We start from the raw sequence: 18,286 nt of genomic DNA, 5'->3' as shown, positions 1-18,286 counted from the left end.
TCCTCCCAACTCACAGCTGGGATTAAAGGTGTGCGCCACCACGCCCGGCTTCTGAAGTTTTAAAAACTCCATTTATTTATTTATTTATTTACTTACATATGCGTGTCTTGTGAGTGCCATGATGTGTGTGGAGGTCAGGGTACAACTTGTGAGAGTTAGTTCTCCTCCTACCATGTGGGTCCTCAGAGTGGAATCCAGGTCATCAGCCTAGGAGGGCAGAGTTTCTGCCTCATGAGCCATCTGAGGGATGGTTTTTGTTTTTTTGTTTTTGTTTTTAGACAGGGTTTCTCAACAGGGAATGGTGGTGCCTGCCTTTAATCCCAGCACTCAGGAAGAGGAGGCAGGCGGATTGCTGAGTTTGAGGCTAGCCTGGTCTACAAAGGGAGTCCAAGACAAGGCTACACAAACCCTGTCTCTGAAAAACCAAAATAAGTAAATAAATAAATGGAGCATGGAAACAATACAAAAATACAAAAGCAACTTGGATAAGAATGTTCAGAGCAGCACTATTATAAGAGCCAAAGGATGCCCCAGGCTGGCCTTGAACTCCCTATTTAGCTAAGGATGGTCTTGAACTTCGGTCCTCTTGCCTCCGCTTCCTCCCAAGTGCTGGAATTGCTTGGCCTGAGCCACTCTGTTCATTTTTATGTAGTGCTAGCACTTTCTGCATCGTAGGCGAGCTTTCTGCCAAACTGAGCTACAGACGCTGTACAGGTGTCGATGATGAAAATGTTCTGGAATGCCAGGCATTTAAGACCCTGTCTCAAAAAAACAAAACAATAAAAGCGCACGCCTTTAATCCCAGCACTCTGGAGGCAGAGGCAGGCGGATTGCTGTGAGTTTGAGGCCAGCCTGGTCTTGACAAAGTGAGTCTAGGACAGCCAAGGCTACACAGAGAAACCCTGTGTCAACGCCCCCCCCCCTAAATGTTCTGGAACTAAATCAGGCATATTTCCAGCACTGAATTACTAGCCACTGTGAGCTACAAAATCAGACTGTCTCCAACCAACCAACCCATAGCCAATGATGGAACTAAATTTTGGTGATGAGCACTGTCAGTATACTAAATTTCACAAGCGGCCATTTTTATGTGTACTTTATTTATTTACTGTTATGTATGAGTGTTCTATCTGCATGCACACCTACATATCAGAAGAGGGCATCATCAGATCTCATTATAGATGGTTGTGAGTCACCATGTGGTTGCTGGGAATTGAACTCAGGACCTCTGGAAGAGCAGTCAGTGCTCTTGACCTCTGAGCCATGTCTCCAGCCCCCTTTATATGTACTTTTCAAAACTTAAAAACTGAATGAAAGTATAAAAGTCTTTGGAAAGCGGCCCAGGAACTATCTCCAACTGGGCTTATTTTCTCAGGACCAGATTAATTATCAGGGAATATTGACATTGCAACCCTGGTCTGAGCCCAGGATTCTATACTGGGTATCGACCCTAAAGAGTTCAGATTCTGCCAGTGGCTAAGAGCACATTGGCTGTTCTTCCAGAGTATGTAGGTTCAATTCCCAACACCTACAAGTAACTGCAACTGTAATTCAAGTTTCAGGAGATCAGACACCCTGTTCCGGCCTCCGCGGGCGTCAGACATGCACACGGTGCACAGGCATATATGCAGACAAAATATCCATACACATTAAAAATAAGAAAGCGTGAGAGATTCAGATTATTTAGTCCACTGTAAATCACCTCCCTCCACCCTGCCACGTTCAGCTAAATTAGCACAAGCCACGCCCACTTCCGCCCTCAAATCCGGCTCTAGACGCCCTCAAAGAGTTAGGCCACAGCTTGCAGCTCCGCCCCTTTGCCTGCCCGTCAAACTCGTCCTTGTTCCGCCCCTGCCTGTCCTACACGCCGACCTCGGTGCGGCCCGTTGTTATGACGACACGGTCGTAAATCCGCCATCTTCCTGTGGTGCGTTGCGACATGGAGGGCGCGATGGCAGTGCGGGTGACGGCCGCTCATACGGCAGAAGCTCGGGCCGAAGCCGGGCGTGAAGCGGGCGAGGGCGGGGTTGCGGCGGCGGCGGCCTTGTCCTCTGGCGGCTTCCTTGGCCTCCCAGCGCCCTTCAGCGAGGAAGGTAACGAGGCCACAGAAGCCTGGTGCGACCGGGGTGCGGGCGGCTGTGCCGGGGCTGCCGTGTGCAGTCTCGCCCGGATCCAGGCTCCTCGAGTGTCTGCAGACCTTCACAACTCTCACGGGTTACCCTGCGGGCCACGTCCAGCCTGCCGGGCCCGGGTGCAGGGGCTCCCGAGGGAACCCATTTCTCCAGCCCCTTGGACTAGACCTGGCCGAACAAGTCCTGCTCGTGAGCGTTTACCAGCCCTAGCTCCTGGGTCCCAGCCGCCGCTGTGGCCTTAGCCAGGGCGGAGCTGGAGACTGGGGCGGGGCCTCCCCGCCGGGAAAGGGGATTGGGGACCTGACCTGGAGAGGCAGCATCGCCCCACTGAGGACCTACCTGGGTTTTCACCACCGGGTGGAGCAACGACTCCAGGAATGTGTGGAACACTCCCGGCGAATCGGCCTTTACCATTCCTTAAACCAACCTCCAAAGGCGAACTCCTATTACTACTTCAGAGATGGGGGTAATTGAGGTTCAGGGGTTGTAAAGTGGCTAGGTCACCCATCTCGTTCCTGTCAATGGTCAGATTGGAGCCAGGACTGTAACTCCTCTCCTAAACCCTTTAATTTCTTCTAGGAGGATGGGGAAGAGTTAAAAACATGCCTGTATGCCAAGGGCTGTGTTGGGTACACTAAGGATCACTGCTCTAGATACTGATGTCGTTCAGGGATGCTTTAGGTATCTCTTCTGCGTTAGTGCACAGAACTGTAGATTTGATCAGACACAAGTGGTTTCGCAAATGATAATGGTTTAAGGGATTCAATCTCATTGTAATCTTTTTTCTTCCTCATTTCGCCTTGGAGAGGGTCAGTTACAGCCTCAGAGGGATCTCTTTGGAGAGTCTCTGGTTTTTGTTTTTGTTTTTTTTTTCAAGGCAGAGTTTCTCTGTGTAGCCTTGGCTGTCCTGGACTTGCTTTATAGACCAGACTGGCCTCGAATTCACAGAGATCCACCTGCCTCTGCCTCCTGAGTGCTAGGATTAAAAAGGTGTGAGCCACCAGCCAGACTCTTGTTTTTCTAGACAGAGTTTCTCTGTGTAGCCTTGGCTGTCCTGGACTCGCTTTGTAGACCAAACTGGCCTGGAATTCACAGATCCACCTGCCACCGCCTCCCAAGTGCTGGGATTGAAGGCGTGTGCCACCACTCCCTGTTTTGTTTTTTTAAGGCAGGGTCTTACTATGTAGAGACCTGGAACTCACTATGTAGATTAGGCTGGCCTTGAGTTTACAAAGATCCTCCTACCTCTCCCTCCCCACTGCTTGGGATTAAAGGCGTGCGCCACCATGCTTGGCTTGTAGATTTTTGGGTTTGTTTATGGTTCTCAACCTTTCTAATGCTGGGACCCTTTGATACAGTTCCTCATGTTATGGTTCCTCCAACCATAACACTATTTTGTTGCTACTTCATAACTGCAATTTTGCTATTGTGAGGAGCTGATGGTGACCCCCAAGGGTTGAGGGTCACGTGTCTATGGCCTTTTTAAGTGTGGAATGGGTTAGGTGTGCTCTTGTCTGGGTCAGGAGCTCTTTGAGTAGCAATATCTTGGTGCTGAGTCAGACTGTCAGTGAGTGGAGTGGGAGGGGTAAGGGGGTGATAGGCACCTCAGTGCCTGTTGTGAGTGTGAGCCATGCAAAGGACACCACCCTCTTTCAGGTGGCCTGTGGGCCAGTCATAGCTTGGGTTTGGCCTTTTATTTGATCATTACTTTGTTATTGACTTGACTCCTCCTTTGTACAGGTTGGTTTTGGCTTTGATGTGGGACCCAGTGTAAGATAGAGGAAACTAGCAGGCTGTTTTGGAAGCTGAGTCTGGCTGGTTCACCTGATTGACCTTGACTCTTAGTAATGTTTCTAGGATGTACTTAGTCAGCCCTTCCCCCGGGTGCTGCCGTGTTTTGGTTAAATTCTTAGATACTGAGCTAGAAGGATGGCTCAGTGGTTAAGAGTACTTGTTGCAGCCAGGTAATGGTGGTGCACGCCTTTAATCCTAGCACTTGGGAGGTAGAGGTAGGCAGATCTCTGAGTTTGAGGCCAGGCTGGTCTACAAAGTGAGTTTTAGGACAGCCAGGGCTACACAGAGAAATCCTGTCTCAAAAAAAAACAAAAACAAAAACAAAAAACCAACAACAACAAAACAACCCATTCTCCTACCCCTCAAAAAATACCCTTGTTGCTCTTTCAGATGACCCATGTTCAATTCTCAGCACTTACACAGTATCTAATGATTGGTTTTCTTTTTAAAGATGCTTTAAATTTTGTTTTATGAGTGCTCTATCTGCATGTCTGCCTACATGCCAGAAGAAGATATCAGATCCCAGTATAGATGGTTGTGAGCCATCATGTGGGTGCTGGGAGTTGAACTCAGGACCTCTAGAAGAGCAGACAGTGCTCTTACCGGCTGAGCCAGCTCTCCAGCTCCTAATGACTGTAACTTTCGTTCCAGGTGATCTGATGATCTGATACCACCTTCTGGTCTGTGTGGGCACCAGGCACACATATAGTGCAGAGACATACATGCAGATAAAATACCCATTCAAGAAGTAAAACTAAGCAAATCTAAAAGAAAGGGGAGGGCAGGAGTGGTGCACATCAGCACTGGGAAGGCAGAAGCAGGTAGATCTCTCTGAGCTGGAATCCACCGTGGTTCTAAATAGTGAGTTTCAGGACAGCCATGGCTGTGTAATGAGACCCTGGCTCAGAGAAAGAAAAAGGAAAGCAATTTTGTTCATCATACATTAGGGCGTCCGTAAGTGGGAAGTGTCTCTTGCTAGTGAGGGGCCCAGATGCAGCAAATCTGGCATGTGTAATTGCTCTTTACTGCTTTTTATCCTTGGAGTATATTCTGGAACAGGGTGCTACCCAATGGGGACTAGTGTCGCATCAGAAGAGAGAAAAGTGTGGTCAGGGCGTCGGTGCATCCCAGTGGTAGAGTGTTTGCTTAGTGTGCTCAAGGCTCATTTGCAGCACCATGTATATACACATTTACAAGACAGTAAGACTAGTCAGGGGTGGGGACACCTGCTGCTCTGTGTTTTTAAAAGCCGGCTGGCCTATTAGAGCTTTGTGGATATCAACCTTCTAAGTCCCTGCTGAGCACTAGATATAAGTAACTATTTAGCCCACATTATCTTTCTCAAAATGTGGAAATAATTTCAAGTTGGCAAGAGAGATGCCTACACACTCAATCACCAGCAGTCCTGACCAAGTTTTTAACAATTCTGGGGATCCAAACGCAGGGGTCTTATGTATGCTGGGCAAGCACTAGATGATTGAGTGACATCCCCGACTGCTCAGTAATCTTTTTTTTTTTTTTTTTGGTCTTCTTAATATTTTTTTTTATTAATTTATTCTTGTTACATCTCAATGTTTATCCCATCCCTTGTATCCTCCCATTCTTCCCTCCCCCCCATTTTCCCATTATTCCCCTCCCCTATGACTGTTCCTGAGGGGGATTACCTCCCCCTGTATATGCTCATAGGGTATCAAGTCTCTTCTTGCTACTCAGTAATCTTAAATCAGGGTCCTCTGTTGTTCGCAAACTTGCTTAGGTGAGTTCCTATGCCTCCTATCCTCTCTCTCTGGAGACTAGAGTGTGGGGACTTTGGATGTGACAGCTTCAGTGTGCCCTTGCAGGATAAATGTGTGGTCAGGGTAACTGTGTGGAATGTGGGTCTCCCTGGTAGGCCTTGCTTCTATAGACTTCTAGAGGATTGGGCTAGGGTCCCCCAGCCCTGGATGTACTCCTCCAATGTGTTCTCAGTAGCTCCTGGGTGAGCGGGCAGATCAGCTCTGGTTTTGATGCCATCCTCAGGTGTCCCTTGCCTCAGCCTTGAAGGGAAGCTGGAAGAGGCCCTGATTGCCCACAGCCTCCCTAACGTCAGGCTTATTGCAGATGAGGATGACGTGCACAGATGTGGCCGCTGCCAGGTGGAGTTCACTGCCTTGGAGGACTTTGTCCAGCACAAGATTCAGAAGACCTGCCATCGAGCCCCTCAAGAGGCCCTACCCACCACTCCTGCTGCTGCTGCTGCATTGCTGGCCCAGGAGGTGAGCCCCTACCAGCTGCCACCATCCGCACTCCTCTGGTCTGGCTCCTCTATGAAACAGTGCTTTGACTAGCCTGTCCAGCTGCCTTATGGCATGTGGCCAGTTAGAAGGCAGACACGGCTGTGAGTGAAGGCAGACCCGGCTGTACGAATATTAGTGGTGCTTTGGATGGCCTGGGCTAACTCAGCCTCTCAGCAGCTACACAGTTGGTGGCAAGGGTGGGGGTGGGTCCTTCCTTTCTGGTGTCTGAGATCATGGAAACTTTTTGTCTTCTTCCTTATCTCGTGTCCTATACACATGGTTGTCAGGGATCTCTTTGAAGTAGGGCCTGCTGGGTTCTGGTACCTATAGGAAGATGGCTCACTAGATTGAAGCCCAGTGCTTGGGGATGCACTCACATAGCCTTACTAAATTAGACAGCATCCCTATGAGATGGGTGTTCTCCCATCAGTCTTATTGGGTAGACTTAAGAAGAGGCTCTGGCCAGGCCTGGTAATAGAGGCCTGCGATGCCAGCTACAGGAGGCTAAGGCAGAACGGTTTCCAATTTAAGGCCAACTTGGGCTGCGGTGTAGGTTGAGGCTGCCTTAGACAACTTAGACTCAAAATAACATTTAAAGGGGGCTGGAGAAATGGCTCAGTGGTTAAGAGCATTTGTTCTTCCAGAGAGCCCAGGTTCAGTTCCCAGTAGTTGTATGGTAGCTCACAACCATCTGTTACTCCACTTCTGTGGATTCTGATCCCTCTTTCTGATTTCTGGGGGTACATAAATGTTCATACATACACACGTACATATATACATATAAGCAAAACACTCATACAGAAGATGGAAATAAATGCATCTTTTATATCTTTACTAATGCAAAGAGGCCTAGAAAGATAGCTCAGTGGTAGAGTGTTTTTTTAACCTCTGGGTCCTGACCCCTTTAGGAGTGTCAAACAACCCTTTCACAGGGGTCACTCAAGACTGTTGGAGAATACAGATATTTACAGTATAATTCCTAACAGTAGCAAGATTACAGTTACAAAGTACAACAAAAATAATTTTATGGTTGGGGTCCCCACACCATGAAGAACAGTGTTACAGGTCGCAGCACTGCTAGGAAGAGTCAGTGGCCTTAAGCTATCAGAGAGTGGGTAAGGTGACTTTAGAAAAGGATGAACTCTCTAACTTTGTCCTTATTACTTGCCCCCTCCCTGGGTGCCTTCCAGGAAGATATGTCCCACAGCCATGGGGTCCTTCTGCCCACCCGGCTGGGCTGCCTGTGTGGACACTGCACCTTCACTCCTGCCGCTAGCCCATCTTCATGCCTCTTAAGACCCTGTGCTGTGTCATTCAGCCCTGTGTCCAGGCCATAGTGGCCAGAGGTGTTCAACTGACGGGGCTGACCGTGACTGCGGCCAGGCTTAGAGCCGTGCTCCTTGGCGAGCCCACCCTTCAGCCTTCCTGAAGGATATGGACTGGCCAAGGCCTGTGTTTCCTAAGTCTCCCTCTTCCACAGAGGGAGCCAGGTTCTTCCTGTAAATTTTGGAACCCACAGGTGCATCGCATGTGTGTTTTGATGCCATTGACAGGTGGTGCCAACGGCAGCAGAGGGCAGCCCAGAGGAGCCCATTACTGTGGCCCACATCGTGGTGGAAGCCACGTCTCTGGCAGCAGACATCAGCCATGCTCCTGACCTTGTTGGTAAGCCAGTTGTCCGTGGGTTGCCCTCACTCCTGAGGCATTGACTTGATGGTTGATTGTAGTCGGAGCTGGAGGATCTCCGCTGCTCATAACCTCCACTCTTCCAAGTGCATGGCCTGTCCACAGAGGGGCCCAGGCCTTGTGAGCCTTCCCCTGGGCAGGCCTTTCAGGAGGAGGGTCTTTTAGGAAGGGGAGCCAGGACATTTACTGCCCCAGAGTTCTTGGAGGTACTTAGGAATCTAGAGTCTGTGCATCGTCATGGACTTACGTGCTTTTCTAGGCTGTGTCTGCCCTGGTCCTCCTTAGCGTCCTCTCCAGTTCGCTGCCCCCTCGATTCTTCCTTCCTGTCCTCAGGCAGTACCATTATTGTACCTTCACATGGTCCCTTGCCCCAGCAGTAGCCTTTGTCGGGTCAGTGGGGTGCACAGGGGAAGCTGCTGCTTTGGCGGGCCCTGACTTGCTGCTTGACCTTGGCTTTCATGCCTCTGCGTGCTTAAGCTGGCCTGAGGATTGTTGCCCTGGTTCTTGATGGTTTTTATGAGCGTAGAATGCCAAGCCTCTTTGATGGCTGATGCTTTCTTTCTATTGAAGTGCTCACTGATGCGCACTGGGAACAGGGCTACTGAGAGGCCTGGGTTGGGTCAAGTGGTCATTAGCTGGAGACTGCCGAGTGTGCAGGCAGCATTCAAAGAGCAGGTAGAGGGAGCCGGGGACTGAGCTCAGGGAAGGGACGGGTGGCGAGTGTTCAAAAGCCCCTGGAGGCTGTTTGGAAGTCAAGGAGTGCTCTGCAGGGACCAGGGCAGCTGGGCAGGAAGGAGCTCTGAGCACATCACCCCTGCCGAGGAGGCACCTGGACAGCTGTCTGGGGTTCCATTGCCTTTCTCAATGTCCTCAATGCAACAGGGAGACTCGGCCCTTGCCACTCAGACTTAGGAATGCTGTCATGTAGGGGTGGGGTCCTGCTCCTGGCCTGGCACATAGTTTAGTTTCTATGGTGGGTGGTGATGTTGGGAAAACAAGTTCTCTGGGCTCTGGTGTATAACCAGGCCCTGCCAGGTACGTTCTTCTCCACCCACTTCCAGCTTCCATGAGCGTCAAGCTTGTGCTTAACACAGCACTCTCCACTTGAGGGGTCCTCTACTTCTGTACCCTTTGTAGGCATCCCAGAGGGAGGGGAGCCAGGAGCCCCCACTGTTTCTCACGGCTGCGGCTGCGTAAAGAAAGGGCCGTGAGGGAGGTGGGCTGCTGGCGTGGCTGAGCTTTAGCTGCTTCTCTGCGTCAGGTGTTGATACTAAGGAATTTCCTCGTGGCTGGTGCACCTGTAGCCCTCGCCCTTCAGGCTCTGTCCTTTGGGAAGGCCCTTTTGGGGCATGGTGACAGATGCCCCTAATTGTTTCTGAGTCATGGTGCTCATTCAATTTGAGAGAGTGACTTGTCAAAACAAGACCAGCTGGATAGAGAGGGTTTCTAAGGAGTAGTTTCCCAGCTGATTCCCACTCATCACTTTTGTGAGTAGAAAATGTGAAGTATTTTTATCGTACGGCTTTGCTCATTGTCAGATTCCCCAGCAACCCGTGAGAAGTGCAAAAACCTGACACCCTTTTCTCTAGCCACCTCAGGTGTCTAGTTTCTCCAGTCAGTTGTAGGTAGGGATCTGCCTAGGCCTGCCTGTCTACCCACTGCCAGCTCCCAGAACTCTCTCTCCTTTATATTTGTGGGACTGGGACCATCCAGCAGAAAAAACGCAGGGAGCTGAACTAGGATGTCCACTGCCCATTTCTCTGGGCATCCTGTTGTAGGATGTCGCTGTGTCTCTTGGTTTAGAGGATGGGCTATCTCCTCAGGGAGAGTGTCCGTGTTGGGCACAGTCTGGGGGCTCTGAGCTTCAGGCAGCTCTGCTGAGTTGGAGGTGGTCTATCTGCCATGTCAGGTTGCCTGTAATAGCTGCTGCATGGATTTCCCTCAGTGCAGATCGGATACAGGTTCTAAGCCCTCAGGCTGGGGTGGTGTGTGGTCTGGACAGTTCCATGGCTTCCAGTGGGCTCCTGCGGAGGGATTCCTATGTAGTAGTGATAGGTCTTGAGGCTTATGTTAACTTGCCTCTCCTCAGGAAGTGGGCACATCAAAGAGGTCATTGTGGCCGCTGAGGCAGAGCCAGGGGATGGCGAGATGGCAGAGGCTCCAGGCAGTCCTAACCGTCAGGATCTTGGGCTTATTGGGGAGGGCGAGCAGGCCCAAGTCAAGCTGCTGCTGAACAAGGAAGGCCGCTACGTGTGCATGCTATGTCACAAGACCTTCAAAACGGTGAGCCCCTGGGGCCACGGGCCCGCTGGCTCCCCCGCTGCCCCTGTCCAGGGAGATGCCTTGAGCCTTACTGCCCCCTTCCCATAGGGCAGCATCCTCAAGGCCCACATGGTAACGCACAGCAGCCGCAGGGACCATGAGTGCAAGCTCTGTGGTGCCTCCTTTCGGACCAAGGGCTCTCTCATCCGGCATCACCGGCGGCACACTGGTGAGTGAAGTGGGGCTTAGAACTACACTAAATAACCTGCTGATTGGCTCTGGGGGCACCCTACAGCTTGCCTGTGTCCTTCCAGATGAAGAGACAGCCTTCAAGCTTGGTGGTCTCTCAACACAGGGCATTGTCCATCCCTCATGGGGGCTGACTGTTCTCTCTACAGATGAGCGCCCTTATAAATGTGCCAAGTGTGGAAAGAGCTTCCGGGAGTCAGGTGCACTGACTCGGCACCTCAAATCTCTCACTCCGTGCACAGAAAAGATCCGCTTCAGCATAAGCAAGGACACAGTTGTGGGCAAAGAGGAAGTGCCTGCAGGTAGCTGGGTGGGGAGGCTGGGACTGGCGTTCCCAAAACGGCTGCCAGGCTCTTGAAGGGCTCACTGATCTCTGCCTTAAGGGTCCAGTGCCTCCACTGTGGGGCCAGTTACATCATCAGTGGCAGGGGAAGCCATGGAGACATCACCTGTGATTCACCTGGTCACAGATGCCAAAGGCACTGTCATCCACGAAGTCCATGTCCAGATGCAGGAGCTTCCCGTGGGCATGAAAGCCCTGGCCCCAGAGGTAGGTGCTGCCTGCCCTTGACCACACAGTGCCAGGCTGTGTTCAGACAGTGCCTCAGTAGGACCAGGACAAAGTCACCCCTCCCCCAAGAAAGCAAGGAAGCTGCTAAGAGAGCGTGGAGTCTAGGGAGATTGGGATGGAGTTTACTCAGCGAGAGCAAAGGCAGCCAGCTGGCTGCGCACCATATGGGGCTCCAAGGATGGGCCTGCCATGTGCCTGCTATGTGGGGTGGGTGGGTGTGAACGGCTGCCTGACAGGCCTCCCTCCTTCCTTCTATTCCTCTCCCTCCCTCACAGTCCCCAGACCCTGAGGAGCTTCCCTGTTCTGGTGAGAATAGCCATGAGAACCTGCTGCATCAGGCCATGCAGAATTCTGGCATCGTCCTTGAGAGGGTTGCTGGGGAGGAGAGTGCTCTGGAGCCAGCCCCTCCCTCTGGGTCCAGTCCCCAGTCCCTGGGAGATGGAGCTCCAGAACTGCCGCTGCTGGAGGTGGAGCAGATAGAGACAGTAGGTTTCTATTACAGCCATGCTCCTTCTGCTGGGGCTGACCCGGTGTCTGTTTCTCATGCCAGGGGAAGCTGCTAGCCTCCACATGCATTTTTAGGTTTTTATATATATATATATATATTGAGACGGTCTGATGTACCCAGGCTGCCCCAGCTTTACTATGTAGCCAATATTGGCCTCAGTTCTTGATTCTTCTGCTTCCACCTAGTACTGGATTTAGAGGCACACACCTCTGTGCCTAATTTGGAAAGTAGTGTTGCTTTCTGCTATAACTGCCCTCTAGTCTGTTAACTTCCTTACCTAAGGCCAGGAGGGAGGAGGGAGGAGAGCTGGCTCTTGTTTTTGGAACCATAGGAGCACAGCTTACATTACGTGCTAGAGGTTGGTCTGTGGTCCCCAGCAGGTGGCCAGTGAGGCCTCAGCTACGCCCAGGACCCACCCGTGCCCTCAGTGCACTGAGACTTTCCCAACAGCAGCCACCTTGGAGGCCCACAAGAGAGGTCATATAGGTGTGTAGCAGGGAGGCAGGTGGGTCCGTGGGGAAGATGGCCTGTGGACTGGCGACTGGTGGGCTTGTGGGTGGTGAAAATGGCCTGACATTGGGTGTGGCTTCAGGGCCGAGGCCATTCACCTGCACACAGTGTGGCAAGGCCTTCCCCAAAGCCTACCTGCTCAAGAAGCACCAGGAGGTGCACGTGCACGAGCGCCGCTTCCGCTGTGGAGACTGTGGGAAACTTTACAAGACCATTGCCCATGTGCGCGGCCACCGACGTGTCCACTCAGACGAGAGGCCTTTCCCTTGTCCCCAGTGTGGCAAGCGTTACAAAACCAAGGTAGGCCTTTGGTCCTAAGATCCTTATGCCTGAACCTGCCCTCCGTTGTCCAGCTGTGGGTCTGGCTGGTCCCCCAGTGCCCTGCCATGTCCTCGTCCTAGCCTGCTCTGCTCACTCTTGGCCTCTCAGACCTGGGGTAGGAGATATGGCTGAGAACAGGCTGTCACAGAATGGTCTCCCTAGAATGCCCAGCAGGTGCACTTCCGGACACATCTGGAAGAGAAGCCCCACGTGTGCCAGTTCTGTAGTCGAGGCTTCCGGGAGAAGGGCTCGCTGGTGCGGCATGTGAGGCACCACACAGGCGAAAAGCCTTTCAAGTGCTACAAGTGTGGTCGTGGCTTCGCGGAACATGGCACACTCAACCGGCACCTGCGCACCAAAGGTCTGTACCACAGGTGGCAGGAGAGGGTGAGGGCTGGGTCAATTGGTCCCAACTAAGCTGAGTGTCCCTGTTGGCAGGGGGCTGCCTGCTTGAAGTGGAGGAGCTGCTGGTGTCTGAGGAGAGCCCCTCTGCGGCTGCCACTGTACTTGCAGAAGACCCGCACACCGTGCTGGTGGAATTTTCCTCTGTGGTGGCTGATACCCAAGAGTACATTATTGAGGTGGGTATAGAGCTGGTGGGGCGGGTTTGGACTCAGGAAAGACCAGGATGACCTCTGTCATCTGTCTGTCTAGGCTACCGCAGATGACACAGAGACCAGTGAAGCCACTGAGATCATTGAGGGCACCCAGACAGAGGTGAGGGTCTGGGTGAGGTGTGGGAGGGTTACTGGGCAGCTGAGCGGCCCCTCAGGCTGAACCATGGTCCCTGCAGGTGGACAGTCACATCATGAAGGTGGTACAGCAGATCGTGCACCAGGCTGGTGCTGGGCACCAGATTATTGTGCAGAATGTGACCATGGACCAGGAGGCAGCACTGAGTTCAGAGACAGCTGCTGCTGACACGATCACCATTGCCACTCCTGAGAGTCTCACCGAGCAGGTGGCCATGACACTGGCTTCAGCAATCAGTGAGGGCACTGTGCTCACAGCCCGGGCAGGTCCAAACAGTGCTGAGCAGGCCACTGTGACAATGGTGTCATCAGAGGACATAGAGATCCTTGAACATGGAGGAGAGCTGGTCATTGCTTCCCCAGAGGGCCAACTTGAGGTGCAGACAGTCATCGTATAGCTTGAGGCTGCTGGTGTGACAGAGTGAGGACCCCAGAGCGTGCCTGTCCACACCTGCCTGCTCAGAAGACATTGAAGTTCAGGCACCCAAAAGAGACAGAGTGAATATGAAGTTCTGTTTTGTTTTTTAGTTTGTTTTCTGCTTTACAATAAAACATGAAAACCTGTAGCTTGTGGTGTTGGGGTAGAGGCAGCCTCTGGGGCTGGCAAAGGTGCCTTCATAGGTACCCTCTGGACACACGCTTGCCTTCCAGCCCAGGTGGTGCCTCAAGGCACGTGGGTGTCTGGCATGTTGACAGCCTCTGCCCTACCTAACTGGATCTGTGACTCCAGCTTTCACAGGCCTGCCAGGGTATGAGGTGTTCTCAACCTCCCAGTCTTGACACTGCCAGGGGTTATGGGGTTGGTCTGGACACCGTGGACTGGTCTAAGTGGCCGATGCTTTCCTCTCTGGCTGGTAGTTGCTGGGGAAGCAGGAGATGCCAGAGCAGGCTGGGCAGGGCTGGTCTGTCTTGATTTATCAGCCTGTCTCATGAGAGGCTGCAGCTCACGGAGGCTGATCCCGGGCCGACTAGTTTCTGGAGAGGTGGAGACAAGAATGTGGCTGGTTGTGGGCACTGCTGTCTCTGTGTCATGTTGAGGCTCTTCTGGGGGCTACTAGGGACTTGTGCCTTGACTCTTAAGTTAGTGGAAGTGGCTTAGCATATGCCCTGTCCCTTGCCCTCTTGTGTTTCTGGAATCTACTCCATGGAAGGGGCGGTTCCCATTGTGGTCCAGCCCCTCCCTGGTCCAGGGCCTCAAATACCAGGGGCGCTTTGAAATTGGAGTTACTGTAGGTGCAAGACTGCAGTTCATCTTGGGCCACGTTAGGCCCTCGGTCTGGACTGAAGCTCACTGACTCAGGACCCCTGAATTTTTGACAGCACCTCATCCACAGCCCAGGTAAGTCTAGGGGTCTGGGCCAGGCTAGAGGCTGGGTAGGAATAGTCTTTCCATGGCTCTTTCCATCCACCTGACTCTACACACTATGGAAACATGGGGTGTATCAGCAGGATGCAGGCCAATCCTGGATGCCAGATCTAGTTGGTTTATAGCTATGCTACGGCCTGGTATGAGTTGGTGTTACTCTGACACATTCCTGTCTTCAGGCTTTCTGCTTTGCCATGGGTTGGCCCTGGGCCCTGCTGACAGCACTTTGGGCACTGGGGGCCGTGGGGACCACAGCACTGCGCATTGGAGCCTTCAACGTTCAGAGCTTTGGTGACCACAAAGGGTCAGATCCGGATTGTTGCAGTGTTATAGCACAGGTGAGGCCCAGTGGGCGGCAGGTGGAGAAATGGGATGGAGGATGAGGGGAGAGGGAAACTTGGGAGGGAGACAGGGAGCAGGTGGGAGTTAGCCTCTGAGCAGTCAGACCAGTGCATCAATGGGTTCTTCCTCCAGATCCTGGCTGGCTATGACATCGCCCTGGTGCAGGAGGTGCGAGACCCAGACCTAAGTGCGGTGTCTTTGCTCCTGGAGCAAATTAACAGGTGTGGCAGGGCCCGGCACCATAACCCCAGCCATTATCACAGGCTTGGTTTGGTGCCTTGACCTAGGGACTGGCGTCTCTCCCCACAGCGTGTCCAAGCATGAGTACAGTTTTGTGAGCAGCAAGCCACTTGGCCGTGACCATTACAAGGAAATGTATCTGTTTGTCTACAGGTGAGAGGTGGGCTGCAGGGAGGGGACACGGGCAAAGATGACCAGCTCCACAGACTGACCACTTTATTCTCTGCTCCCAGGAAAGATGCAGTGTCAGTGGTGAGCACCTACCAGTACCCAGACCCAGAGGATGTCTTCAGCCGGGAGCCTTTTGTGGTGAAGTTCTCAGCTCCCAGCTGTGGTGAGGCTGATAGCGCCCCCTCCCTCCCAGACCTATTTCTTCCAGGCTTTTCCTGACTCTCAAATCCCCACTTTCCACAGCTGCCAAGGAGCTAGTGCTGATCCCTCTGCATGCAGCACCACACCAGGCGGTGGCAGAGATTGATGCCCTCTACGATGTATACCTTGATGTGATTGACAAGTGGAGCACGGATGTAGGCAGTTCCTCCCACCCCTCCCCCAACTCATGACCCAGAACACCGTAGGTGTGTACTCAGAGGTCTGGACCCCTGAGCACTGCTAAGAGCTACCTGCTGTGCTTGCCCACAGGACATGCTGTTTCTGGGTGACTTTAATGCTGATTGCAAGTATGTGAAGGCACATGACTGGGCATCAATCCGCCTGCGCAGTAGTGAGGTGTTTAAGTGGCTCATCCCAGACAATGCGGACACCACGGTGGGCAACTCAGACTGTGCCTATGACCGGATAGTAGTGAGTGGTGCCCACCTGCGCAGGAGCCTGAAGCCCCAGTCAGCCACAGTTCACAACTTTCAGGAGGAATTTGGCCTAGATCAGACCCAGGTGAGTGTGGAAAGGACTAGTGAAGACGGGTACAGCAGACACGCTAGGGAGCCCACTTGGGAGAGGGCTGGCTTGCTGTGCCTTTACTCTGATGCTCCCTCTAGCAAAGGCAGTTATAGCTGAGGAGCCTTAAAGAGCCAGTCCCCTGGGAGGGACTGTTGGCACGGTTTCTGTTCCTCTGCCACATGGGGCACTATGGGGCCCAAGGGTGGCCACCAAGCCTCTACTGGCTCCTCAGATGAGGACAGCCAGAGGACACACTGCCCCACTGCCCTGCAGTTGCTGAGGCTCTCCCCCTCTCCTCCCAGGCTCTAGCCATTAGCGACCATTTTCCTGTGGAAGTGACCCTCAAGCCCCACTGACAGCCAGAATATGCCACCTGCAGACTCTGGCCAGGGCCAGCTGGTGTGGACAATGCCTATGGACACACTACAGGATCACCGAGAGCCCCGTTGCCTCATCTGTAAGGTGGGCTAACATCACCTATCTCAGCCAGCTGTTGTGAGAACCCGTAAAAGGCACGGAGCACGTGGAGGACCCACTGCGTGTGTAATAAACAAGCTGCTCCCGACCATGGCTGCCCACAGGGGAGGCCTCTGCTTTCTGAGACCTGTCCCTAGGCTGCAGAACTTGGCTTTAATGGCCAGTAGGTCTTTTCATTGCTCCCAGGGAACTGGATGGCTTCACTTGTCCACTGCACAGCATGGAGAAAACTGGCCGAGCCAGCTCCCTGTCCTTGCTTCCTTTGTTGTTGGTTATATCCTTCTGGACCCTGCCGGACTTAAGAGGGCCAGGCTCATTCTGCCCCCAGGGACCTCGGCCCCTCATCTGAAACACTGCAGGAAGCAAGGGATGCTGCACCTCCCCTAGAAAGGGCACTCTTCTGGCACCATCTTCTGGTACCCTGCGGGGCCTGGACCCTGGCTTGGGCTGAGTCCTTCAAAGGTGCCTTATGGAGTTTCTTCCTTTGGCTGGGCAAGGCCTCAGGAGGCTTATGCTCAGGTGGGCCATCACTTTAGCCACAGAGATAGCTCTGAACACAAGGCTCATGAGGTGTCTGGTGGCTAAGCCTCTTTGTGTGTCTGTGTGTGCATGCGCCTATGGAGGGAGGGCAAAACATCTTTTGTGGGCCACACAGAGAAACCCTGACTCAACAACAAACAAAAACCCTTGTGATGAATTAGAAAAGCTTGATTCTGTTTTGTCATTTCTGGGAATTGAACCAGGGACCTAGTACATGCTAGGCAGGCAGTCAGGCCTCATTCTTAGCCTACAAATCTGGTTCTTGCAAAATCTAATGTAAGATTCAGGACCTTGGCACTCAAAAAGCAGTACTGGGCTAGGGATGCAGCTCAGCTGGCAGAGTGCTGGTCCCTGCATGCAGGCAGCCCTGGGACTGACTGCACCACGGGAGTGTGTGTTGTAATCCCAGCAGTCAGGAGGTGGGCGCAGCAGTCAGGATTTAAGGCAGTCCTCAACTGAATAGTTTGAAAGTCACCTTGGGCTCCGTGAGGCCCTGGCTGGAGCAGGAAGGGAGGCGTGGGCAGGGAGGAGGGCGGTGTTGCCCACATTCCTGCTCCCCAGGTTCCTCTGATGGCTATCTGCTCTTTCTAAATGGAAAAGTATGTGGCCAGAAGGCCTACTCCAGTGTGTGACTAGGCAGACTGGCCTTAAAAGGTTCCAATCAGGCAGTAAAGGCCAGGGATGGGCTGCAGGGCCAACCTGAGGACAGGGTTCACACCTGTGCTTTAAGAAGGCGGGTGCAGTGTGACCCACCTGAGGACAGGGTTCACACCTGTGCTTTAAGAAGGTGGGTGCAGTGTGACCCACCTGAGGACAGGGTTCACACCTGTGCTTTAAGAAGGTGGGTGCAGTGTGACCCACCTGAGGACAGGGTTCACACCTGTGCTTTAAGAAGGTGGGCAAGTAGTGTGACCTTAGGAAGTCCAGGGTGACTTCTGTGCTCACTGAGCAGAAAGGTACTTATTGCAGCTGTAGCACCCTAGGCTTCAAGGAACAGCTTGTGTGTGTGTGCACACTTATATACGCTGGAGGCCAAGGACTGAGACAAAGTGTCTCACTGGCATTCACTAATTATGCTAGACTGGGACTGGCTGCCAGAGAACCCCAGGATCTGCAGGCTTCTGCCCAGCTAGTCCTGGGATTACAAGTGCATCCTCCATGCCTTGCTTTGTATCGACCTCCATGATAGCATGGTAAGCCCTTTGCTGGCAGACCCACCGTGTGTGTGTAGGTGTGTGTGTGTAGGTGTGTAGGTGTGTGTAGTGCCCTCGGGCCAGAGGGACATCTGAACCAGAGTTACAGAGGGTTGTTAGAACTGTGGGTGCTGGGAACTGGACCTGGGCCCTCTGCGAGAGCAGCC

The 18,286-nt window shown here is 52.8% G+C and overlaps 2 protein-coding genes across 4 annotated transcripts; both read left to right on the top strand.

The window, feature by feature from the left end:
* The first annotated feature begins 1,856 nt into the window (after positions 1 to 1,856).
* E4f1 (E4F transcription factor 1) lies at positions 1,857 to 13,471 on the top strand. 3 transcript variants are annotated; one of them, XM_051167323.1, is made up of 14 exons: positions 1,857 to 2,093; positions 6,027 to 6,181; positions 7,756 to 7,867; positions 9,978 to 10,171; positions 10,259 to 10,379; positions 10,549 to 10,701; positions 10,783 to 10,949; positions 11,246 to 11,455; positions 11,859 to 11,964; positions 12,071 to 12,288; positions 12,472 to 12,670; positions 12,748 to 12,890; positions 12,964 to 13,026; positions 13,103 to 13,471. In XM_051167323.1, the coding sequence occupies exons 1-14, from the start codon at positions 1,940 to 1,942 to the stop codon at positions 13,457 to 13,459; spliced, it is 2,352 nt and encodes a 783-aa protein (XP_051023280.1). In that variant the 5' UTR covers positions 1,857 to 1,939; the 3' UTR covers positions 13,460 to 13,471. The 3 variants fall into 3 exon arrangements, with proteins under 3 accessions (XP_051023280.1, XP_051023279.1, XP_051023281.1); XM_051167322.1 differs by having other exon boundaries at positions 1,858 to 2,093; positions 11,856 to 11,964; XM_051167324.1 differs by lacking the exons at positions 1,857 to 2,093; positions 9,978 to 10,171 and having other exon boundaries at positions 6,031 to 6,181; positions 11,856 to 11,964.
* An 814-nt stretch (positions 13,472 to 14,285) lies between these two features.
* On the top strand, positions 14,286 to 16,317 carry Dnase1l2 (deoxyribonuclease 1 like 2). The gene is given in 8 exon segments (XM_051167325.1): positions 14,286 to 14,400; positions 14,607 to 14,765; positions 14,902 to 14,990; positions 15,079 to 15,162; positions 15,243 to 15,381; positions 15,384 to 15,536; positions 15,652 to 15,903; positions 16,212 to 16,317. Coding segments are annotated over 7 exon segments (915 nt in total). The 5' UTR covers positions 14,286 to 14,400; positions 14,607 to 14,621; the 3' UTR covers positions 16,266 to 16,317.
* The last annotated feature ends 1,969 nt before the right edge of the window (positions 16,318 to 18,286 follow it).

The sequence above is a fragment of the Acomys russatus genome, chromosome 25 (genome assembly GCF_903995435.1).
Source record: "Acomys russatus chromosome 25, mAcoRus1.1, whole genome shotgun sequence".
NCBI lineage: Eukaryota > Metazoa > Chordata > Mammalia > Rodentia > Muridae > Acomys > Acomys russatus.
The sequence above is the reverse complement of the archived record's forward strand: the minus strand, read 5'-3'. Positions and strand labels throughout refer to the sequence as shown.